Below are 26,408 nucleotides of genomic sequence, written 5' to 3'. Positions count from 1 at the left end.
AAAATTCACATTTAATTATGCTGACTAAAATTAAGTAAAGTTTATCAAGAGAATTTCCAACAAATCGCAGAGTATGGAGGGTTGAAAGTTGCCACTTCAAAACTCAGTCAACTGGTCGAGGATCAACGGCAGCAGGACAGGAAAGATTGTTTTTTGATTATTATTATTTACTATTTCAAATAAATTTCAAGCATGCTGAAAAAATTAAAAATGATGACGCAAATACTAGCTAGGTCTTTCGCTGGTAAATTTAACTTAAGCTTTAAAAGATCATAATTGTTTCAGCATCAAGTGAGATAAAGGACAATAATTTATTTTTGGTTTGAATAATCTTATGCACATAGATATCAATATATTTCATACCGTGCCCCAGTTAAACTTTAAATAAAAGCCACCATGATAATAATTTATAAATTCTGTTAATTTGGATACTATTACAGTGTAGTTCATCATGGCTGCGGTTCAGCATCCAGCATTAGTAACAACGCTGTGATTTCAATTTAAGTTTGCTGCTGCTTTTTTCCTGCCATTATTATTCAATTAACACTTACTCTCCCACACATCACATGGAGTCAGTGAAGGCTGAAAACAATTGTCAAATCGCAATATTGTCAAAATGCCAGATAATATCTGGATTGTATTCTTAGCCTGTAATTGTCACCGCTAAGTCAGGCTATTTTGTCAAGAGCTGTTCAAGTGTGTCATTTCCTGATTCAATCTGAGGTTGATGTTCAGTTTCTTTGTGCTCATTTGTAACCTGTTTGTGTTTGAGCAGTTTTACAGTAATAACCTTACAGCTCCCTTGCGATTGCTGTGCAATAAAATGGCCACCTATCGAGATAATTAGCAACAGTAATTTTCTCCTGTTTATACATGTGCAGCCACTGCAGAAAACCGAAAGTGAACAGTAATTAATCTTAGAAAGACAAAGGACAGGAAATATGTTCTGTCACATTTTCAGTTCTTTTTTTATACTTTTATAAAAGAGACTGGGCTTTTTAGCCGCCCCCAAAATAAATTGACTCTTATTGATCAAGTCACCACAATTCCATATCATCATGTCCACAGAGGAGAGCCTCCTTTAATGCTAATAAATTTTCTGGACTAGATCATTGAAGCTAAGGCCTCTCAAAGGGGCTGGACCGCCTGAAGGCATTCACATCACTGCACCTCTTTTCCTCAGCACCAGGAGATTTCCTCTGTTACATTCTGCAGATCTTTTATTTAGGGTGCTACAAGAGCTGCATACTGGCAAAACAATACAGGGTCACAAGCCTGACACAAACTGTTATGTTACAGCTGTGTGTAGCTCAAAAAAGGCAGCTCTCTAAAAAGCTTGCGTATGTCTTCAGAATACCGTTACAAACAGCCAACCTATTTGTATTTTTCACGGTGGCCAGAACATCCCACTCTCTCTGGGGTTGCTCTGTGCTGTCATTTCAACTGCTTGGCTCCTTCGCAGTGGGCATACGTAGTCATTCACTGTGGTTTCAATGTTGCTAGGCTACCTCACTTCTCCACTGTTTGCTGTTCGAAAATATACTCTTCAATAAAGCAGTTCAGGGAGACCTGTGGGTTTGAATACTGAGCAATATGAACGTGCAGGAGAAACTGACAACACTAATAGCCCCCCCCCAAAGTTTCACAAAGCACTTTTCCTTTTTTCCCCCCGTGACTCGACAATAAACTCACAGTCTGTGTGCCTACTTTCCCTCCATAGCCCATCCATCTTCTTAAATCATAATATTTATATTTGTGCATTTATAATCTTCCCTGGTTATAGTTTCTCATCTTAAAACCTCCCTTCCTTTACTAGTCTTCATGGTTTGTATATTTAATTCAGCCAAGCAGTGCCAAGGAGTTGTTATTACTCCTGTTCTGTCTATCTTCTTTCCAGCTATGGATATTGGGCGTATTCCAAGCTTGGACCGTCAAACACAGTGTGTTTCCAAGGTTGAAGGGTGAACAAGCAAGCTGCTCCCTGTGCCTTGTACAATTTCAGCACTGCCTTTTTCTCTCTCCTTGCTTGCCCTCGATGATGACGAGTGCAGAGCAGTTTGACCCCGGCACAATAGAAGGCCTAGCTCCTTGAACTTTGCAGGGCGACATGCGCCAACCCCCCCTGACCCCATCTGCATGGCCACCTGATTTCCCTAGAGTCCCGAAAAAAAAAAAAAAAAACAAAAACTCATTGGATGACCCTTCAACTGATCCTTTCCTCCTCCGCAGCTACATTTAAATCATCCCACACTGCTCTGTCTGGATGAAAATATATCTTAGAAAAAAAGATGCTATTCTTGCAACCCATCTTTTCTATTTTTGTTTCATCTGACCATATATTTTTATTGGTGCTTAGATTCATGTTCTTGACTTTTTTCGATCTACATTTTTTTCCTGAATCTTTTGCCTTTATTGACCTTTAGAGGAGCATAAAATAAAATGCTGCTGTCACATATTTGGCACAAAAGATTGAAGGTTCCTGAGTTCAAACCTCTTTGTCTGTCCCGTATCATTACGGCTGGAGCCATCTCTATGTGCTTATCCTAAGCTAACTCTGAAAGGGGCCACATAAATATTTCAAATGCACTTCTGCTCCTGGTGAAAGGTTATTATGGCCAGGCGCTGTTGTGAGGGCATACTCTAAAGAGTTATTTTTTTCAGTTGTTGTGGTTGTTAGGCGCAAATGGTTTGAATACTGAGCTAATTACTGGGTGTTGACAATGTACTTCCTGGGGACTTGTGTTTTAAAACTTAAATAGATCAGACTGATAGTGAGCTGTGGTGTTGCATGTGTTTAAGCAATTAGAGTCATTTGAAATAAATTAACATGCTTATATATTGGGTGCTTGCTGATGGAGAAGAAACTCTTTCTGGTGTCCTGCGTTATATATTTGATTGCATCGTAAAATAAAACCTGGTTCTTGTTTGTAGTCCAAGGCACAATCTGTGTTTCTGTCTATGAGGATGAGAATTATAGTGTTATTGCTTCCCTTTCGATTCTGAAACCTTGCTTTTTCTTTTTTTGTTCCAGATTTAATATTGCTCTACATGAAAGCTTATGAGAAACCAAATTTAAAAGAAAATGCTGTAACTTGCATGGCTTAACATTAAGACCCTTGTCACACACTAATGGACCGGTAGAGGGGTTTTTTTTTTTTACTCCTTTGACAGGGCAAAGCTGACCATCCACTTTTACATTTGTACTCATGTATGGATGAGCTTCACTACTTTAAAGTGTGAGCTCTAAAGAGTAAGAGCCAGATTCTTGAATTTGTAGAGCATCATGCTTTACGTTCAGTCCTGATCAGGTCTTTATGCTAAGCTAAGTGTTATCAATGATTGTATCTGATAGGAAATGTTACATTTTCATTGAGACAACATACAAACAAAGAGGCTAGAAAGTTGCTGCCTGTGCTGTTAATGTATTGGCTGTACCAACAAACATTACAATCTTCAATACATCACCATATTGATGAAGCACATCAATGGAGGCTGCAGGGAAATGAGTCTGACATGCTGACAACAAAGGGTGATCAATGTTCTGTATGTATAGTGTGCAGTGTATGTGTGGGTGTGTTGTTTACAAGTGTTGTGTAAGCTCATATCAGCACAAAACGGTGAAGCCGGACCAACCCTGTATGCCACTGCAGATTACTGTTTTGCGTACGTGTATATTTCTTTGTCTTTCAGATGGACTGCATTTAGTAAAGCCTGTGTTTGCTGTCCTGTCATTGTACCCAGCGTGTCTGCTGAGGGTGGGGGTGTGGACATTATGAAGATGGACGACGCTGTCACACTGAGATGGTGTTTGTCGCAATGCAAGCATTTTCTTCTACTCTATTATCATTATCGTCGCTGATGTTATTGTTACAATAGCCATTTCAGGAAGCGGTTGAGCTGCTGAGACCGAAAGGCAGAAAAGCAAAATGGAAAACTGAGACATTGGAATTCAAGGGGTGAATATGAGTTGTATAATATCTACATTTACAGATAATTGGGAGCACACAGTATGACTGCTGTGCCTTATGAAATCTTTATGGCGACGTGTGTGGCCACAATATAAGAGCAAGCTGCTACAAAAGCAAGTGTTCCCAGTCTGATTTATTGTTCCTCAAGAACATTTGTATAGTTAATGGTCTAATGCCAACTATTCTGCAAAACCAAGCATGAAGGAAGGTTAGGACTCGGGAAACAATTTTAACATTTATGAGCCTTGACGCACTTCACAAACTGAGCGTTGGCCATGAGCGATAATCAGAATTCAGCAGCAACACCCTCCATTTAATACAGCAGAAATGCAACACAACTAAAACAAATTAGTCGAAATGGTGCAAGCGAGTATTAGCAGTGTCATTGCCACAGTAGTCACAGCTCCAGCTTCACACTTTCATTGACAGGCCACACATGTTAATGCTGTTTCTCCCTCTCGCCCCTTTTCTCTTTTTCACATGGTTGTCCTTTAGGATGCTGGAGCAGGTGTGATAAATGCTGCCGTTTAAATCAAAGCTCTCGCCTCTCCCCCCTCACCCCCTCTGGGGAGAAGGAAGATGCCTCCATGCAGATTGATATCAGGAGGCCCAGCCATATCCTGCAAGAGCTGACTGATGGTCTGTCTGGATAAAAAATGAACTTTATTCCCAGCATGCGAGCTATGATTCATGTACCGCCCATCCCCCTCCTTCCCCAAAACCATTCCACCCAGACTTTCTGGAAACAGTATAGTACATCATATAGTGCCGCACTGCCTGCCTACCCACACAAAATGCCAATGAGGTGTTTGTGTTTGCATGCGATAAAACAAGTGAACTATCAAACTAGCACTACCTTGACATTAATGTGCTGTGGTAAATAAAAAAAGCTCAAAGATGTCTAATCTTTCTGAGGGAGGGGCCTGTTTGTTGCATTGAGCACCATCAGTATTACAGCATTTCATGCGAAAAATATATTTGCAATCATTCCCTCGAGAGCTTTTTGGCAGCAATTTTCTTCCAAACAGAGTGACCAACTATGTGAGTGAGTCGGAGATGTGTTTGACCAGTGGTTCTGTTTGGTCCTTCTGCCCTTCCATACCATCATGAGTGACAGGCAGGCAGAAGCTCTGGGGTCACATTACTCACAGTTAGCATTCTGTTCTTCCTTTTTCCTGCGCTAAAAACATGGTGAAGCATTGCACTTTCCGCTCCAAAAGTGAGTGGGTAGTGTGGGAGGTGGCGGTGCAAAAAAGAACACAGCCCTACTTTAGATTCCAATTAATTTGCCATCTGAACAAAAACTATATGTGCACAGAAGGATAATTGCTAATAAATTATCTTCAACATCTTACTTAAGCCTTCAAAAGAAGACAAGTCAAGCCTAATGGCATCACATCTCAAAGGGGTCAAACTGTTTCGACACTATAGCAAATTTTGAATTGTCATTTCGGCCTTTATATTGTCTATTCACAAAACAAGCTGTTAGCCTATGTGGCTGCTCCACAGTGAATCATAAAAGCTTTCTCCTTTTTTTTTTTTCCTAGAGCGGTGTCAATGTCAATGGAATAGTTTTTTCCATAATTGCACCCTACGAAAGTGTCGGATGGCTGACAGTTAAGGCTAATGAGAGAGCGGAACAGGACAGTAAGGCGGCATCCCATAATTATCACCTCAAATCAAATATTCAAAGAGGAGAAAAAGTAAAAAACTGGGAAATGATCAGTGTGATATATACATTTTTTTTTTCTTTCTCAGCTTGACAAAGTTACATTGATGAGGTGTGAAAAGGTGCTGTGATGTGCTTATAGAAGCAAAGCTTGACAACTTAAGTGACAGCCACTGTTTCAAAGTCAGTCAGTGGTAAAAACATCGAGACATATTAGGCCAGAAAGGTTAGTGTCACAGTGTAGGTAATGTTTTGACTGATCCCTTTGAGCAATTTCACTTCCAATCAGTGTACCAACACTCGTGGGGAACAAAGAATGAAAAACATGTTTTGTGACATCTAAACGTGTGTTTATGCCGGTAATGAGTGGCTTCTCCTTTTGCACGTAGGAATTTTGATACACACCCATGTCAAACAGCTGATGCTGTTGTTCCCAAAGGAACCATAAAAGGCCAGAACATAATCCGTTAGATGAAACTGAAACCCTTTGAGACTTAGGAAATATATCCCATACACTACGAAACCCCCTCTCTGTTCGTCATTGATCAAAGAGTATTAAACATATAACAGAGATCTGTTAGTAAATGATTAAAGGTCATACAACGCCTGAGCAGGGGTTGAATAACAATAAAGAAAAATCAATATCACAAATATTGGTTTTGGGGTCACTTTGGATGAGCACTGGAACTGATTAAAGAGCTGTCATGGGATTAGTTTCAGATCCAATTTATGTGAATTTATCAATTTGGGGATAAATAAAAAAAGCCCTGGTTCAGCTTTTCAGAATGCTTATTAAGTCCAGACATTTGTGATTATATGTTTGATTTCTGCTGTCACTTCCACTGGCCTGCCTTTCCCACCAGTCGAATCACCTGACCTCCTGACTCACCTGTTTTCTCAGATCTTTAAGATAAAAGTAAAGTAAAGATCTTGGTCCATTTCTTTTCCTCGGTGCCAGATTGTTTTTATACCACGTGCCTTTGCTTTGCAGCACTCTGGTGTTTGCCTGCCTGTTTTGAGCCTGATCTTGTTGACTGTGCCTGTGTTTTGTTTTGTTTTTCCCAGTGCAAACCTTTTTACTGTCCTTGCCTTTTATTCTATGTATCCTTTTTTCCCATGTAAAGACTTTTACTGCTTCCTGAGTGCTCTTGAGTTCCTTGTCTGAGAATTGCGACACTTCCATGCTTTATTGGGTGATGAAAGCCCAAGGACAAGAGAATACATTTTGGATTCCAAACAGGAGCTTTAAAAAAAAAAAAAAAAAAAAAAAAACTACCAGTTTTTGTAGCTTTATATTAGAAGTGTGAATGTTTTCCGCAAGAGAATGTAAATGTCACAGCACACAATGTATTCACCATGCTGTGCAGCTCTAAGTGTCCAACTGCAAATGGTAAATTGTTACCATCCAGTGCTGGCTGCTGCAGATGGTGCCATAAGATGGCTGCACTGACGAGAGCTCTGAGTCAACTCAGCAAACCTGTGTGGATTTCCTTTTTTATTACTGCCTGTTCTGGCTCATACGGCTATCATACAGTCAGTATGACTAACAAACACTTTTAGATTCATGATCATCGGCCAGTCGGACCTTTTGACACTGAAGACGTGTACTCCCCTTTTGTTTACTTACACGTTGGAGGAGATAAATAGAAATAGTGAAGCAGGCCGGAGCTCTGTGCAGAACCAGATTGAAAAAAACAAACATCCTCTGCCCAGGATTTTGTTTGCTAATCTTCAGTTCCTGGACAACAACCTAGATGAGCTGCACATATTGATCAAACACCAAACGCACATTAGAAACTGCTGTGTTGTGGCTTTCACTGCGACATGGCTGCAGCCCAGATCGCCCAACTGCCCCATCACTCAAGTGCATTTTTCTGACTCCCAACAAGACAGCAAGACAGAACAACAGACTCAGGCGAGTTTGGGGGAGGGGTTTGTGCTCGATGATAAACTCTTTGTTGAGAATGGAGGACTGATTTTATGCATGGTTCCCCTGTTCTAGAGCTTCTCATTATTACAGTTTGACCTTAAAGCAGTCAGTTCAGTCAACAAAACTTTATCCCTAGATACAGGAAATGCAAATTAACTAGAAAACAAAGCCTGGCTCACTGACACATCCAACTCAGAGACAACTATAAAATCTGCAATGCTTTTAAAAGAACAAACTGCTAATCTTTTTGACGTCTGCAGCAAAGCTAAATCAGTAAATACATAGATTCTCTCCTAATCCGCATTCAACGTCATCATTCTCTCAAAATCCATCTCTGAGAATTAGCAACCACACCTGCTGCTCAGTGGTCCTCCCTGTGTTATACCGCAGGGCTTTATGCTCGGCCCCGTCTGTCTCTGCTCACTTTTGGTTTTTGCTTTGAAGTTTACCAATGAAACAACAACCCTGCTTCATTGCAGACATGGATGAGGTTTCCATCAGAAAGGAGAGAACACCAACCTCAGCCCAAACCTCTACAGGGGCCCTTGCTGATGGACTGCATTATGATCCAGACTGCAGTCCACCACAGACAACAAGTACATCTCATTGTACCGTAGAGCTTATATTAAGCATCATATATGACTAATACAACTGTTTTAGTATATTTTCATTGTCCCTTTCTAGCACTGGCTGGAGATTTTGAGATTTCAAACAAGGAGGTGATTTAGGTTCTTACCCTAATGAGACCTCTGTTCCTGCAGTGCTCTTTTGTGTGACTTGATTGAATGGGCACAGGGTATAAGTATACCTGCAGAGGGAAAAAAGAAAATATAATGCCATCGATTAGAAAATGGTACACAATGAATGATAATGATAATGAATGATGCGTTCATAAGTTTTTGTGTTGAATTAATCTTTCCTTCTCTTATGCTTAGGCTTAAATGTGAACTGATGAACTAATGTGAATGTAAATGTGAACAAAAAAACTAAGCTTGAAATAAACAGCTGAGCCAAAATTTGTTGTTATCAATATATTTTTAAGGTGGACAGAAATAACACTCCAAATGAACCACCCAATTCTGTATGTTAATGCATTAGCCAAACTATTTATAGGGTCAAGATATATCAATAACAATAATGACAATGATACATTTTATTTATAGGCACCTTTCTAGACGTGTAAGGCCACCTTTCAAGACAATAAAATCAATCAAAGGAGGAACAGCCATAAAATACAAGACAAAAATCACGGAAAACAAAAACAGAACAAAGCAGTGCAGTCATTCCAACGAGGGCTTAAAGAGAGTAGGCCTGTCTGAAAAGGTAAGTTTTCAGGTGAGATTTGAAAGTGGTGAGAGAGGCAGAGAATTCCAGAGACTGGGGGCTGAGCGGCTGAAGGCTCTTGACCCCGTGGTGGTCAAATGACCAGGTGGGTGGAGGAGCGGGACCTGTGGGTGCAGGTGGGTATTTCGACATGGAGGAGTTCAGTGAGGTACCGAGGTGTGATGTTGTGTTTACAGCTTGTTTATGCTTCTCAATTTGAATACATCAGTCAGGTTTAGAAAAATGTACTCACTATACCTAAATACAGACAAGCAAAACACAATGAATGAAGAAAGACACATAATAAAACATTGTTTCACTAAGCAATGTTATCAAGCAGCGAGACACTGTCTGCTCTCAGCAGCCACTTACTGGGACAGAAGATTAAAAGAGAGCTAACCCCCTCCACCCCTCCACCCCTCCACACACACACACACACACACACTTCCTCCACCAAGGCAAAGAGGATAATAGAGAAGATGGCAATAAATTGAGACCATCACTAATGTGTTTTCTGGCTATAGTGCTCAAGTATATGTACAATCACTAGCAACAAACTAATCAAAGACCTTCATGGTGAAAAGGCAGCAAAGCTTTTTTTCCTTGACATCTGAACCATTACATTGACTGTTAGAAAACAGTGGTGGATGCCCAGACAGCCACGAGAGAGAGAGATAAAATGCAGGGTAGGAAAAAAAGGGGCTGTATAAGAGTGATTGGATGCCAAGATCATTCGCTCATGTGCTTGTTTACAAAATATTTCAAATCTCTAAGACATTTAATGGTCTATGTCTACTGCATGTTTTGATGGGTATGTCCTTACCCACATCCACCAGATATAAGGGGATATAGAAAAAATAACAGAAGCATCTTTTTGACTGCAGAATAAGCAGTACAGCTGAGAGTAGAATTAAATTTGTCTCAGTGTGACTAAGCCTATTGAAAATCCATTGCTCCTCCAAGGAAATTGACTCTATGCAGCAAGGTTCCTACTGGGTTGTTTTCATATTTTTTTCACTAACTATATATTTTTTTAGCCATTCTGCTAGCTGTGCTTGTGTTGGTTGGTTGGTCTGCCACTTTGGTTCAAACTAAAATATCTCAGTAACAGCAAGATGGATTGCCATGAAATATTATGCTGGCATTCATGTGCCCCTCAGGATGAATGAAAATTTTAGTGATCCCCTGACCTCTCATCTATCACCATCATCAAACCAACACTGTGCCAAAGTTAAGCCTCACAGAGCTGCTAGCATTGCTGTAGGCTCTGTTCCTGTCTTCAGGACACAAGAGAACCTAAGAAATGGTTAAAGGTTTCTTCACGGCTGCTCTTGACCTTATCAAGGACACTTGGCACTCCCAGTCAACTCCAACATTACAAGTTAGCATGACACCCACACCTGAAGTACCTGAGAGAACTTAACACATCACTGCTGCAAAGTGTTCCAAATAGAAACTGAAACTCATTTGAGCTTTGGCCCAAATATTTAGCACACATAACCATTTCACAAGTAGAGCCCTTAAAAGCACAATCACATGCCAAATGAAACAATGGCTTATCAGCCAAATAATTTCCTATACTGAATAAATGAATAAATGAATAAAATATATATATACCAAAAAAAAAAGCAATCAACCGAGTCCCATGAGGGAGTACCCCTGTACGTCTGTACCTTTCACCCCCTCTCTGTCAAGTCTCTTACCCTCAAGGCAAAGCCATTCATCCCTGCCCACTTCTGCTGACACGCCAGCATTTAACACGCATGCACACACACAAACAAACAAAATAAAACAAAACAAAAAACAACAACAACAAAAAAAAAAAACGCTATTTGTGTGCAGAGGCACTGTGATCTGACCTTGGATGCTCGCCTCTATGTGGCAGCTTGTGAGAAAACAAAAGCAGGCGAGGCAGACAATGTGTCAATGCTTTAAAAAAAGAAAAAAGTCAAGAGAGATTAAATATGCCGAGGTGCAGGTTGATTAGTTGTCTGTCTTGGAGACAGACATTTCACATTCTGTTGGCTGCATTACATAAATAGGACACTGCAGAAAGGTCAAACAAGTACATCTACACAGACTGTCCCAAGCTATCCTTTCCAAGTGAGTGCTATGTGACACGAAGGAGGAAATATCCCCTGAGATGGACAGGCCGTGACAAAGGCTTTGAGGAGAGGAGCCTGACAGCCAGGAGAACACAGGCAGAAAAAAGGAAAGGATGCAATGATAAGAATTAACAGAAGTGCGTAAAAGAGAACGGGAGGGAATCGGGATGCGCTGGTAGTGATGCTGGGTATATGAATCACCAACAGGCCGCAAATATGACAGATGATGATGTGTGGCGAGGGGGACATGAGGTGGAGGATACAAAAGGACGAAAAAGAAAGAGACAAGAAGATGAATCCTGCTGGGACTCTGATTAAACCTTTGACAATAATTAGACGACAATGATGAGCAGCAGATCAAAAGTGACTTCAGTGATCCTCCCATTTGAAGCCTGTCCACACTTGGTCTCTCTCTGTCCCCCATGTTCACTGTCAGTATCTGACAATCTGAGATCAGTCATAAAAAGTTGGTATAACCATGTCAATCATTGGCAGATGTTTTAAAGAGGGATAATATATAATACAATAATTTAGCAACATACCAATTATCAATAATGCATACGTGTCATGGAGCCTGAAGCAAATGTTTGAAGTGCTAAATGTAACCAATGGCCATAATAAATCAATATTTCAATATATTTACACGTAACTGTCTGTGATCTCTTGCACTAGCTACCAATTTATAAAAGAACAGAACTTTATACATCTCTCAAGTCGACAATGGGCTATTATAAAAGGTTGATGTATGTCACTTTAACATTGGGAACTTATGCTTTAGTTTTCAGAATTTCATGAATGTTGCCAGATTTCAGTCAAGTCTGAGAGCAGCTTATGCCGATCAACTCATCAAAAACAAGCCTTGTTGTTACAAACTAGGATTTACAGTCCAGTAATCCAAGTGTTGTTGAAGGGGGCTAAACAGGAAGAAAAACCAAAGAAAAAAAAAAAGATGGCCATTTTTATTCCTGGGATATGCTGAGATCAAGTCAACAGAGGGAGAAAGAGCGAGCGCAATTAGGCCCTTCTCCCACTAGACTGCTACGTGACAGCATTGGTGGAGTTCACTGAGTGAGACACTGCAACACCTGCTAATTGGTTTATAGGTAACACAGTGTACATACTGCTGGCATTCACAGGTCACAGGTGACCTAGTAATAAACAGTGATGTGGTTAATTGTTTGGTTGCAAACCTTATGGAAAAACAACACTTAATTTCGACCTGAGGTAACCCATTTATCAGCAGAATGACTGAGTAATAGCATCAACATGGTTCTATTCTGGGCTCCTTACTGTGTATACTGTATTTATGGCCATCATCTTCTTCATGTTAGTTTAAGATTTACATTTTCAAATTACCAAGGAAAACGTTACCCAACAGCACATTGCAACATATCATTGCATTCATACATTGAAGTGGACTTATTTAGTTTAAAACAGAGCTGCTCTGACAAGGTAATGACTTGTTATGTTCCAGTCCAAAAAGCATTTACGTTGAAAAGATTTGTTTGAAAGACATCGTTGAAACAAGTGTTAAAAAAATTTGTTACAACCTCCAAAATAAATAACCCCCTCATTCTGCTGAACTATGAGTAATTGTTACAGATAATAATTAATTTCTTTAGCATCTTTTTCAAGCAGAGCACAAGGTGTTTACAATTAAACACTAATAACGGTCACATTTACAGAAAAACAATGGAACTTTTACCAGCAGCAACATCTGCCTAATTAAATTCTCATACTGATCATTTGGGGAGGACAACCAGCCTGTTTAATTTGTCTCTGTTCCTTAGTGTTACTGGTGCTCCAACTAAAAAAGTAGTACAGGGCTATACTAAAGACAGTTATTACTATGATATTTATCAAAACAATCAAGTTCCTCCTTCTGTGGAGTTGTTACATCACAGGTAATTCCCTGATAATCATGAGAATTGGTCCATTCTCTTTTGGTTTTCTATATTGTTTCTTTTTTTTGTCAGTTTTTGCTCTACGTTAATCTTATCTCTTGGGATGTTGTTCATTAATTTAGCATTCTATTTCCAATGTTTGACATAGTTTTACTTTGCTTCTCATTTGATGTATTTAAGTAGGAAATGTGTTTATCGTGTGACCTGGTCACGATTCAACTACTGATCTTATATCACTGCACCTGTTGTGTTTATAAGTTAAAACATACATTTTCACCACATAGGAGTGCCTCGGATCTTTTTTAACTGTCTCTGTATTAGTCAGACTGTGATAACTGTGAAATGCACACATGATGGCCAAAGGATGAGAACACGACTTATCTCTAAATAAAGGCAGGATTCACAACCACAACCGAAACCCCAATTAGAAGAAACCTAGTGGTCTGCTGACCGCTTGACCTTCCCCACAGCACCACCATCAGACTTTGTCATGTTCCACTTTTACAGCTGCCTTATCTTGCATTTTGTGGGGGCTCTTCTCTCTATTTTATTATATTGGTTGTTTCATCATTCTATAGATGATTATGTGAAGTATATTTTAATTGAACTGGCTAATATACGTACATTGATTTATGTATGTTTTAGCTCTACTTATTTGTCGTTATTCATTAATGCGATACCTTCTCACTGAGCTTAAAATTCCTGTTGGTGTCCCTGTCTGTCTGTCTGTCTGTCTGTCCCCTGATCAAGCGTTAAGCCCCTGTGTCAACATGTCTACACCTTTCTGAATTGTTGGCTAAAGCTGAGTCTGCATCCTTGTTACTGCTGCCCATCCTAAAATTCCAATCCTGTCTGGCAAGTTCATTCTGACCTGTCCAAACAGATGTATGGCCCTTATAGTTAAAGCTGCACTGCACACGCTGTGTACCTCCTTTTAATGCATTGGATAAGAATAAAACAGGCACCTGGGAAAGGGCATTTCCTGGACTAAACTCAGATAAGTGCTGATGAGGTGAGTTATTTTTCTGTTTGAGTCAAACTTACAAAAGTGCAGAGCTAGTAATGTCACAACACTTTTTATTGTGCTTGTTTGTGGCTTTTTCTCTTCTGATCTTGCTGCCGGTCACTAGTTTAGTTTGCAGTGATTTCATTTTATTTTACAGTGAATCAATAAGAGCTCTGAAAATTAGAGGAACATTTATGTGTGTGCTTGCAATATATATGTTTAGGACAGAATTATGGATAACTCTGTATTATTATATTTTAAATGTATTCGATCAAAATGTTGCATTAATATGTTCCTATATGAAAACCACACACACACACACACACACACACAACAGAGAAGAATGTTTTGTGGATGAGTATAAGTGAGAAATATGAAATCATTCAAGTATGAACAAAGGTAGGTTGTGCTTTCAGTATAGCTCCAGAAGGCCAGTGCAAACAGTATTACTTTAGGTTTTTAAAGAAACATTTCAATCCAACTGCATTAACATGCTGTGTGCCATTAGTTAGCATGCCCTGCTTTATCTGCTCAATATACTACAGTCGAGGATTCTGTGCAACTTTTATGACTCCATAAAAATCACTGTAGTGGTATAAGTGTTGTTAGTGTATTACCACTGCAGTCTTATAGCTGTTGTAACTGTGCTTTCATTATGTAACAAAGCCAAAGCCTATTAATATTTTCTGAAATGCTGAGCCTTAATACAGAGTCCGTTATTCCAGAAATTTAACTAATATAAGAGCAACCTACTATGGGAGACGAGGCACTTTGATTTATGTGTTCGTGGTGAAAAAGTTCTGCAGTGTTTGGATCTCGCACATAGTGTAATGGCATAAAAGTGCAGCCACGACAACAGCATTACTTTTCCTGCTTTGAACATTGAAATAGTTAGCTCATTAGGCCTCAGGAGCAGTAATGGAATCAATTTCCAGCAGTTAAAATAATATTAGGTGGAGTACTCATAATGTGATTATTATCACTGTGATGAGGTCAGCGCAGTTTCTTTCACTTGCAACCTGAATTGATAGTTCAGCTCAACAACCCAGCGCCTGTTCATCCCTCCAAGGCCAGTTAAAAAGAAGATACAGTCAAAGTAGGCCATTTTCAGTTTACATTCATTTTCCACATGACAAACCACAAAAGTCTAAATAAAATGCTGTGCAGTGATTTTGCTATGAGTCTGATTGATGTCCACATTCATGACAGCTCATAATATTCTGGCCTTGAAATTCTTTATGCTAACAGCCAATGCACGGGACTAATAGGTTGATATATACGATATTTTTTCTTTTTTTTTTTTTTTTGTTTTTACGGTTGTTATGCTTTCTGTGAACCAACAAGAAGAGGGTATGTTAATGCACAGCAGAGAGCGCTTTCCCGCACAAATTCCAAAGGAAAAAAAAAAAGGAAAATTAGAGCAAAAGAGCCTCTCAGAAAAGATGCTGCCATTTATATGCGAAAAATGGGAAACAAAACAAGCCAAACTTGAAGCCAATTTAGTTTTTAGAGCCATCACGATGGGCAATGAGGCAAATAGCTTCTGGCAGATCATTTAAAGCTGAATTCTCCCTGCCATCTCTCAAGATTGGTACATTATTACTGCCGCTATTTTCCTCTCAAAATAGGTGAAGGGAGAGGCAAGTGGAGGATATGATAGGAACTATAGGAAAACAGCTGGTCTGTAAGGGTCTTCAACATTCATGAGAATACATTGGATGGAATTCATTAAAACTTTAAAAATAAAATGCCCAAAACATCTGTGTTTGTTATGTGCTTTGTATATTATACAGTCAAGTAACTGTCCATATACTGTGTACACTAAACTGCGGATCAGCTGCAACATCCACCAACATGCTTCCTTTCCAAACCAGGAATTTTGACTACATTAAGACAAGGGTAGCAACTACTAACGATTTGGACCTCATTGTACACAAAAAGTGATGCGCAAACAGGAGCACAAAGATCAAGAGTACTCAAACCACCTGACTGTTATGATGACACACATTCACCAGGTGATGATAGCAATCTGTCATGGTTGGTAGTAATATAATAACTGCAGACTGTTCATGGGGCCGAATTTCAACAGATATGTGGGGAGTTGCCTCTGCTGTGATTTCAGTCCAACAGGGTTTCTAATTTTACCATGTACCTAATCCAAGATCCAGACCTTCCCTCACTTTTTAATGTAGCCCTGATTTAGATCCAGACTACACCCTCTAAAATTTATAGCTGCATCTTGCACAGTTGGGACACTATTGCAGGGACAAGATATGTCCAAGGACCGATGCATCCATAGCTGTTAAACTGTCTCTGTGCTCGTTCCTTCCATAGTTGTCTAGGCTATATTTTTTCATGACACACACAGTCTCAGACACGGAAACACACATAAGGTGACAATGGTTATTGTTGCAGCTGGTAAATAGCTCATTATTGTCCTGTTAATATTATTCAATTAGTCTCAAAAATAGCAGCTATAAGTCTAAAGATGCAGTTCACCATGAAGGACCTTAAAGAAGTTCATGGGAAGGTATTTATCTTTGACATGCCTGACAGACCTTTCTCATAAAGGGATTAAAAACAATGTATAACAGAATGTAAAGGATGCTATGTAGGTGTGGAGCAAGTTGACTGAAATAATATTTTACACTTTTCCTCCTCCATGGTGTAAAAAACAGCTCTTAACACTAAAAAGTGTTAGGAAATCTCCTTAAACATAACTTCAGGTGATAGAGTTCCCACATTAAAAATTATCTCCTTATGGTTAAAGTATATGGCTCCACCAACCAGTGAAATTTATGTGTACATCTATCTGTTCCTGTGCATATAAAATAAGTGGTGAAGACTATGAGAAAAATGGAAAAAATGGAAATTAAATAAATACGTTTTGTCATACTTGGTGTATGAAATCTTAATATGTGGCTAAAACTGTACTGGCTGAGGTCAGCGGAGATACTCGTGTCTTCATGATTTTGGTGTTACAGTTCAAATCTATATCAAAGTTGGTACCTTTAGAACTATATTTTGATGAGAGTTCATTTTACACCTTTGAAATCATCTTGTCATTTAACCAAATTCAAGGCTTTGTCTTCAACCACATCTGAAGAGCTTCGTCAGTGGCTGGAATTTTGTAAGTTGTCATGGAGATAAGCGATTTGATACAATGAAGTTACTCATGACAACTGAGCGATTTCCAACAAATGAGCAAGTGAAAACAAAGTCTAGAAGTGGTACATGGTCTGTGATGCGTATTTGTGCGAGGAAATAATTGTATGCCAACATTTCTTAATGCGTCCTCAATGGCAGCTGGAGCTGCAGTGTGTTATTTGATTTGTCAGCAGTATCCAGCCAATGTGTACTACATGCATATAAAGTTCTTTAACAACGTTTCTTGAGCCAGATTGGCAAATAAAGGGTTTATATACAGTTTAATGTGTCCTCCTCTCTGCTCTAAAGGTGATGAGGTAACAGCATTGTGACTGTTTTTATTCCAAAACATTTGTTACTTTGTAATGGATTGAAATTTTCCATTTGTAGATTACTCCCTTTCAAATGTCAGATAGTGATATTAAGTTATGGGAAATTATTTCATGTTCTCTCAGTGAGGTGAACATTTGAACAACACAGCAGACATGTCTCTTTCAGGGTGAGAGATTATGGTGCGGTTCCTCTGGCTGTTAAATACCACTCCCATTTACCGGCGTTGCTGTAAATTAATGGGAGTGATCCATTTTAATAATTTGCTCTAAGTTACAACCAAACCTTTGCCCCTCCACTAAAAGTCTCCACTCTGTTTCAATACAGAAAAATGTGAGGGTAGAAGGTTAGGAACTCTGAATTGTCAAATCGATGGTAATGCAACCAATTTATAATTTAGAGAAAGTGGAAACTCCTCAGTATATACCTAATATCTAGAGCACAATAATGTGTTTTACCCGAGACATACAAGTCTATCTAGACTTCAGCTGCAACATGTGCTGAATAGCACATTCCAGAAAGTAAAGACTTTTTTACTTTCTGTGGGTTGGAGGTGGAGGTGCACAATTCCCGTAAAACAACTCATCATAATGGATCCTCTTGTGTGCTGGATAGTAAATTGCACTTTGGCTAAGATTCTCATTGCTGCTGAATTAGATCGAATTACTTTATATTAGATAAGATTAATTCTGTTGAACTGCCTGTCACTGCAGAAATTGTAAGCGAGACACAACAAGAGCAGAACATTGACATTCTATTTTTTTTTTTTTTTTTCACCATTTGGAAAATTTGGTGGGGCAAAGGTATGGGCGCAACTTTTGGAGGCTTAATTCTCTCCTGTTTGTCGATACTAAACATTTTTTTGTTGAGTTTAGGTCAGATAAACTGATATCAAACCGCACCACTTGGACCCCAAAACTACAAGGAAAGGGTAGCAGCAGGACGACCTGTCTCCTAAAAATTCAGTTTTTATACAAGTAAAACTTTACAGAAAGTAGGAAGCATAACTTCGACTGGATCACATTCTATTAGGACATGACGACATGCTCAAAATTGAGTTGAAAAATTAAAACATCCCAATTACATTGATTCTCAGAATATCCACTCCTGCAGAATAATATCAACTCCAATTACAGCTAAAAGTGAATTAGGCTTATTTAAATGAAGGAGCTGTTTATTTAGTTTAGTTGTTTTTGTAGAAGCAGTTTCTATTATATACTATTATATATTATACTATATACTGCTATTTACTTCACAATAAAGAATTTTTTATTCTAATTTCAGTTTGAGCGGGAGGGGGTTGTTTAGTTTTTGTTAACAATAATAGCTTTGGAAACTCCATTTTCTCAACTTAATCAGACATCATAACACACTAGACAACAAATTTGTCCAATTAAGGAAAAGAGCAGTTTTGTGTCACATGGTGACACTAGGCTACAGAACATTTAAAGATCTGAGCACTCGGTGGTTATTTTATTTGTGTGCAATGTAAACCTCACAAGAAGCATTAACTGGATATGAGATTGAGTCCTACAGTTTACTGCACACAATACACAGATGAAAACCTCCTATCCAAGTGGAAAAAGCTGACCCACGCACTCATAACATCGACCGACTATTGGTTTGTGGTTACCACCTTGCAGAGCAAATTAAACTGATGATTTCAGGCCATATATAGCATGCTAAGTTATCTGTTAAGTAGATTAATTCACAGGCACAAGATTAAACTTGAGCACCTATAGGAATCACAAAGTAAGCCAAATACCACAATGAAAAAACGATTCATTTGGCTCTAAATCACCACATTCTGACATAGCCACAGGAAGTTCTGGGGTGCTGTGACAAGCTGGGATAAACAAGAAATGAAAAGTTGACTGTTTCAGCACAGCCAACCCACAGATACTGTGTTCACTGCCCAATTCTCTGGCCATGAAGTTGTCAGGATAACAAAGACTGATGAGATATTATTATATGACCCCACCAGACATATATACTCACTGCCAGCTCACTGGTCTACTGGACCAACAGAAAACTCCTGCTACTTCAGATGGCCACCCCTGCTGTGGACTGGGCACAATCTCCACTTTTTCAGTTGCTTACAGGAAGGGGCCTGCATCTTGACAGCCAAAGCTTTGTTGAACCGCGCTCAGGTGAGGGAGGCAGTGATTCAACAGGAAGCACAAAGGACTATGTTTTTAAACAGAGCTTTGAGGATAAATTAGGAGGCTGTCTCTTCCAAACCTCATCAATTTCACATATATATATATATCTATCTCACATGAGAGGTGCTGATGAATTTATATAGACACAACAGCAGACTGAGCTCTGAGTAAACCCATTTTTGAAGGGCAGCTTAAATTAAAAGTGGGAACATTTTTAGAGCTCACCCAAAGCTGAGAAGAAAATGGCATGAAATTTGGTAATATTTTGTGTTGGCCCTGTGATGGACTGGTGACCTGTCCAGGGTGTACCCCACCCTCACCCAGAGTGAGCTGGGATTGGCTCCAACAACCCCCACGACCCGGAAAAGGATAAGCAGTAGAAGATGAATTAATGAATGAATGGTCCTCCCACCAATTAAATGAACCAAATCAACTAAGTGGGTCTCTTCACAAGTATTATCTGTGTACAAAGAATCTGATCTAGCTTCTTCCTATGTGCCATCTCCATTGTTAAAATCTCCATTGTTATCATGTTTATTTTGAGTCCTGCTGCCGCAAATACCCACTAGCACACCAAATCGCTGGCTTCAAACAGTCCCCAACAAATGCTCTATTTACACCTGTTTGAATAAGGTACAGGCTGATTTAATAGCCACACTCCATATTTTACTCAGTTATAATAATAACAAGAAGTAAATAAAATAACTATGATATCTAAGCATGCATACATGGATAGTGTCTGCATTTGGAACTAATGGGCTTGAGGCATAGAGCCAAAAACATGAAATACAGACTGATACATTGTTGTTCTGGATCATATGGCATTTGTTGATTATAAGAAAATGATAACATAATGCCAGCTTTATTTTTTTTCAACAGGTTTGATTTTCGTTCACACTACATAATGCGTGTTTAAAGCGTATTAGTGCAGTCTTTCTTCCCCTTCTGTTATTGACAAATGACCAAATGTGACCTTTTGAAGTTAATTAATTGCAAGAGCATCTGTTTACGAGCAATGTTAAATTTCATGCTTTAGTTAAACACTGGTGTGTCTACCACATCCATCACCATTTGAAAGCCACTGAGTGGGAAAAAGTACTCATGCTCTAAAGCATGATCTTGCATAAGCAGCTATTGCAGCCCCTACTTATTTTAACAGCATTCCAATGATGTTATCCAGGGCTTCTGCCTTTCTGTCCCTTTGATAAATCAGGGCAAACTTAATTTGTGCACTTGTATTCATTTGTGTGTTGGTAGCTGTTAAGTCTCCTTTGCCTGTTGGCATGACATCAATTTCTAATACACAATTGTGTTGTAGTTAAATCACTTTAACATTGAAAGTTAATGTCTTTGATTAGCAACTTCTATTTTCTTTTTTATTTTCTGGAAAAACTGACAGGGAAGATGCTGTTAATAAGATCATTACTAGCAAGAACATCACTGAAATGTTTCAATTTCTCACAAATATTCACCCTCCACAGGCAGAACGCAAATAACTTACTCTCTAAAGATCCCAATGGCCCTGTCAACTTCCATTTGCAATTTGATATTCCTCATGGCACAGCTGTTATGAAATCTACCATATATATGGCTCTTAATTTCCATGTAAGTCTCACTGCACTCAGCAGACCCATCTAGGGCTTCACACCACACGCCTTGCTGTGGTTTCTATCCAATTTGAAACAGCTCCCTCTAGGCTACTCTGACGGAGTCTTTTTCTATCCTAGAAGAACCCAGTGCACTATTAAGGCCATGTGATGTTCTACAGACAGTTGGAAGTGTCACTTGTGCTGCGTTATCCTTCTCTCTTCTCTGTCAAAGCTGAACCACAGTGGCGGGCATGACTCACTGAAGTGCTGTACTTTCTAATGACACAAGAGCGGAGGCTGAGTCAATCTGACCTGACAGTCTTGCATAAATCACGGCCCTTCGATATAAGTTGCTTTGAGGAGTGTCAACAAATCCACAGGAGGACTATTAGACTCTGCTGTAGGTAGGGGCTCCGCCTCTGAGAACTCATTATAAGGTGTCTCCCTTCATGCTGTGCCAGGCTGTGTTGACTGAATTGCCAGGCTTATTTCTGATTCACTGGCAGGATTCCATGTTTAAATTCTTTACTCATGATAAGAACCCGCCATCACCCTAAAACCCATTTTGGGGGAAATACATGCATTTTTAACAGATCCCTTTTCATGGACGCTAGGTTAGCTTCAATTGCTTCAATGTGACGTACAGAAATGTAAAAGAAAAGGGCTGGGCTGTAACAAAAGGTGTATGGAAATATACAAATACATTTCATTAAACGATGTTGCACCAGAAACAAACCGTCTGTCTTAGCTTTTATTTGTAGTGTTTATGGCCTTTAAAGAAACTGTAGAGAAGGCAATATGGGAAGTACTACTACACTGCATTTGGCTTCTCATCTTGCTGTTAATCATTCCACTTGAAAGCATTCAACAACAAAAGGATTTGAAATCAAAGTAATTATATTTGTTCCCTGGACAACCAACAGGAAACCAAGCCACAGTTTGCACATCACCATGAGGCAGGCAAGACACAAGAAAAGCTGAGGAAATAGATCAGCAGAGAGGTGCACAGAAGTGTATCCTCCTTCACAAGGAAAAAAGGAGAAATCTCAGCTGACAACTTCAGACTGAAATGAAACACACCTTCAATACAAGAGGTTTGGCCTTAGAGTAAATAGGACTTGATCCTGCTGCTGTGCATCTCATAAAAGCAATTAAGTATTTCTATATCCAATATAGCAAGCTGCACTACATTTGTCAGTCCCACCAAATGATCCTCTGGTTCCACCAGATGAACTCCATTCATTTAAATAATGCACAGCTATTAGTTATATTAAAGGCAGGCAGCGTTTCAGCTAAGGAAACTTTTATGACTCCAGGCATTTTTTCCAATATTGGCTGACACTCAAGGAAAAAAAAAAAAAAAAATATATATATATATATCAGACGGAGCAATTTAATCAAATGTGAGAGATCTAAACACTGGGGAGGGCAGATGTAAGATGGTTTCAACAGATGATGAAGAAGCTGGAGAGAGAAGTGTGCGATTCTGTTCCATTACTTGAGAGAAACTGTAGCTCTGCTAGTTTGCTACTTGAGGGCATGGGAGGGAGTGCTACAGAAAGCCGTTGGTTTATGTGTCTGTCAATGTCATGTCTTTTCAAGATCATGGTTCCAGGCGAATGGCAAGAATAAAGGGTGGCAGTGTGGGGAACTGGTACATTGCTGAGAGGTTGCTGGTAGGTCAAAGGACCTTCAACTGAGTTGACTCTAGAGGATATTATGCTCTTCAGTGATTTGAAGGATGAAAAATAACATGGAGTGTATGATGCCAACAGGCCAAAGAAAGAGAGTTAACAGAACACAGTATGTGTTTCTGTGCAAAAGGCTGAGGGTGTGGGATTGAGAGAAATAACCTAACTTCGTATATCCTGCCAGAACTGGATTAAACCTACAGCACAATCATTTGTTTGGAAACATTTTGGTTTAGTGACATTAACATGCAAAATTATAAATTTATAAATATCCTTTTAGTTAATATTTTATCACATGTCAAGATGACTCCCTCCAGAGGGGGCTTCCATATAGGACAGAAATTCCACCTATTGGATGTTCTGCAATTTATTTACTTAATGTGAAAAATGTTAAGTTTATGTTTATAGTTCATAAATCCTCCAACTTTTGCTTCTGTTTTTGTTTCTTTATTTTCCATTTTTTTGAAGAATCAAGATCTTGATGACCTGCAGAGTCTGGGTACGGTTCCTCAGCTATGACTGGCCAATTAGTATCTGGGGGAAGAGTTTAATTTTATGTTTTTATATGTTGATATAAAAGTCATCCAGTATAGCTCTCCTTCATTTATATCTCCTCAAGCTGCAATTTCTTAACTATTCAAAAATCCATATCACAATATTCTCACAACCACTGTCATCTGTTGTCATCTAACTCTGTCGCCATAAAAAAACAGGCACACATTTGTTCTTTAGGTTTCTAGTTGCAGTATAAGAAAACGATTTTCCCTTTCCTCCAGATTTTGCCTCCTAAATGGCAAACTAAGCAAACAAATCACACTGGTGTACAAGGGCATGGGAAAACCACTGATTCCAAGGATATCTGAAAAAAAAAAAATTATTTGCAGTGCAGATCTCAGATAATTTACTTTCAAAACTGCAACCACCCACAGGCTTCTAAAGCTCCAGCTGGCAAGCAATCCTGAGGAGAACAGATTCTACCCCAGCAGGGGCCATAGGGATGCAGCGGGAGAGAGTAAAAGAAGCTCATTCTGTTGATTAAATTTAGTTGATTTAGCTGCTTGGCTTCTCCAGGGTTACTTGGAGCTCACAAATTATCAACTTTAAATGGTGGATCTTCACTGAGATGGTTCACATTTGCTACAGATAGAATTTGTTTTAGTACAGTTGCACAAAATAAGATGGATTCCAGCTTCTAGTTAACATATTGATTTTGTGATCTTTAAAACCGTTTTACTTTTACATCCATTGACTTTTATGGTTCCTGCAGACCACGCGTGTTGCACAAGTAATTGCTTTTCGTGATTTCCATTATGGAGAGTGCACATAACTATAAAAAGCTTAAACAATTTATCAAAAAAAGCAACAACATCAAAATGCATTATTCTGTCACTGTGTTTGTTATTATTACAATGAATGCCTATTTTTGTTTGCAAACTTACATTGTAGTGAGACATTCCATATTAATGCCAAAAAACTATAAGCAGATAAATCAATACTTACTCGTATACTTTCAGTGTGTAACACTGGCTATTCAAAAACAGGAACTCCCAATCTGGTCCATAGTCTATGGCCAGCTTCTTCCGCAAATCACTGGGAAAAAGAAAAAGAAAAAATTTTGTGTGAAATTTCAGCTAGAAAGGGGTAACAGAGAGCTTGACAAACACACACACTATAAACTAGTGGTATAGTCTAATACAATTAAGTTCAGATACTATAATTATAAAGAGGTGTCAACACCAACAGCATTTCATGTTTTGTTTTAAAGATCGTGCTTTAAAAAAAAAATTGACATCAAAACTACAATGGAAAAAAAAAATGGTGGCAACAATCAAAATACATCCAGGTTCACATGCAGGCAGAGCATGTGGTCTAATCTTTGATTATTATGTCCTCCCAGTCAGCCCAGAGCACCCACACACAGTTCAACATGGAAGATGCTGAGATCCAAAAAAAACTATCCATGTTTGTTGCGTTTACAGTTCTTGGTGAAGCCTATCTATAATGGTATATGGGTCCTTATTATCATATTCATAACCAAGAACTGCTAATGGGGTTAAGAAATTATTATGGAGGGTGATTGTTTCACTTGAGGTTGATGAAGTAGTGGAGTGCCAGGTGATGATGAGGGGTCAGGACAGCAACGCAGGTGGTCTAACTGTGTGTGTGTGTGTTATTCTTAGTAGGGCAAGGTTCATAACACTTTAGCATAGAATCAATTTCTCAAGAAGTTGCCTTTTGAAGCATGTTGAAGAAATAAAAGGTATGGACTAATGCACAAGGACTTTCTTTCCAGTTCTAAAAGATACGATATGAAAGCACAAAGACACAAGCACACTACTGTCTATGTATCATTTGTACATAGACAGTAGGAGGGGGCAACACCAGAACACATCTAGTGCTCCAGCATGCATAAATGATGGTTGATGGTGAGTAATTTAACCAGGAGCCATTTGAGCAAGGTGGACAAGGAAGAAATAGAGCAACTGAAGTCATGCCAGATCTGTTTTCCCTCATGCTGGCATTTGTTTAGGACGGGGGGTGTTGACCTTTCAGTAACTGGCATTTTTGTAGTTGGCTCTGCCTCTTCCTACTGTAATGCACAGTTTGTGGGCCTAAGGGCCCCGGCAGCTACTTATCAGCTGGCTCAGAGCTGTGTGAGAACATTTGTAAGGGAGGAAGTGCCTGTAACAGGAATTCCCATCCAGACCCTCTCAGACCTTTTTCTCCCCTCACAGCTGCTGTAAGCATTTTAGAGTATGACTGTAATGTTTTAAAAAGGATTTTACAAGTTGAACATGCTATTGAATCATTTAAATGTTTTAATGTTGAAATATAAGTATGCAGCTAAACTGTTGAGAAGCTCATATATTTCCATTAATACAAAATAATTCCAGAGTTTGCCAAATTTATGCCATGTCTGTCTTTATGTAACAAAGTTTGAACAGTTCATAGGAGGCCTCCCACCAGAACATAGTAAGCAACCAATAGCGTTTGTTTTTCTTCATTAAAATTAGCCTAAGGTATCACACAGTGCAAATTCATTACTGTGCAGCTTTCCTCATCACTGATGGAGTCTATTTTAAGACCTGGTTACATACCAAGCCAGCCTGCTTACAACAGTGATATGAGAAGAAAATGCATACGCTACACTGGGTGGCAAATATTAAGGATTTAGTCACAGATATGCAACTATTGAAGATACTGTCCACTGCTATTTCTTTGTTATAGTTCCCTTACCTTATTTCCATGTTGACAGTATCATAGGCTTCTTCTACCTTCTTCAGATTGGTAGCCTCCCATTTTGCAGCTAGACAAAACAAAAGGTCACATAATTTAACAATGCACAGTTGTTGCATCTCAACAGCTGCGTGTTGGCAAATAGTGAGTTCTTAATATAGGTTGGTATATCTAGGACTGGGAGAGGAGCAACACTGAATATGAACGAAAAAAAAAAAAAAAAAAAATGCTATTTCCAGGTGTGGTAACTGCTGAAAAGGCTCACAGGCTCTTCGCACTGACAACTGTGTTAACCAAGAATGTGAGAGAAGACAGAGGGAGTGTGAATGCTGCAGAGGTGGCCACAG

The 26,408-nt window shown here is 39.1% G+C and overlaps 1 protein-coding gene across 1 annotated transcript in view; it reads right to left on the bottom strand.

Annotated features, from left to right (window-relative positions):
* The window catches only part of LOC115058750 (glucosidase 2 subunit beta-like), a 105,444-nt gene that overhangs the window by 8,657 nt on the left and 70,379 nt on the right, over window positions 1–26,408 (bottom strand). Inside the window, exons 11-13 of the mRNA XM_029526234.1 lie at window positions 26,062–26,131; window positions 24,325–24,414; window positions 8,304–8,375 (exon numbers count right to left, since the gene is read on the bottom strand). Of these exons, the coding sequence (XP_029382094.1) occupies window positions 8,304–8,375; window positions 24,325–24,414; window positions 26,062–26,131 (232 nt within the window). The remainder of the gene's footprint in view (window positions 1–8,303; window positions 8,376–24,324; window positions 24,415–26,061; window positions 26,132–26,408) is intronic.

Source organism: Echeneis naucrates, chromosome 18 (assembly GCF_900963305.1).
Source record: "Echeneis naucrates chromosome 18, fEcheNa1.1, whole genome shotgun sequence".
Classification (NCBI taxonomy): Eukaryota; Metazoa; Chordata; class Actinopteri; order Carangiformes; family Echeneidae; genus Echeneis; species Echeneis naucrates.
Note: the sequence above shows the minus strand (reverse complement) of the source record. Positions and strands in the feature narration are given on the sequence as shown.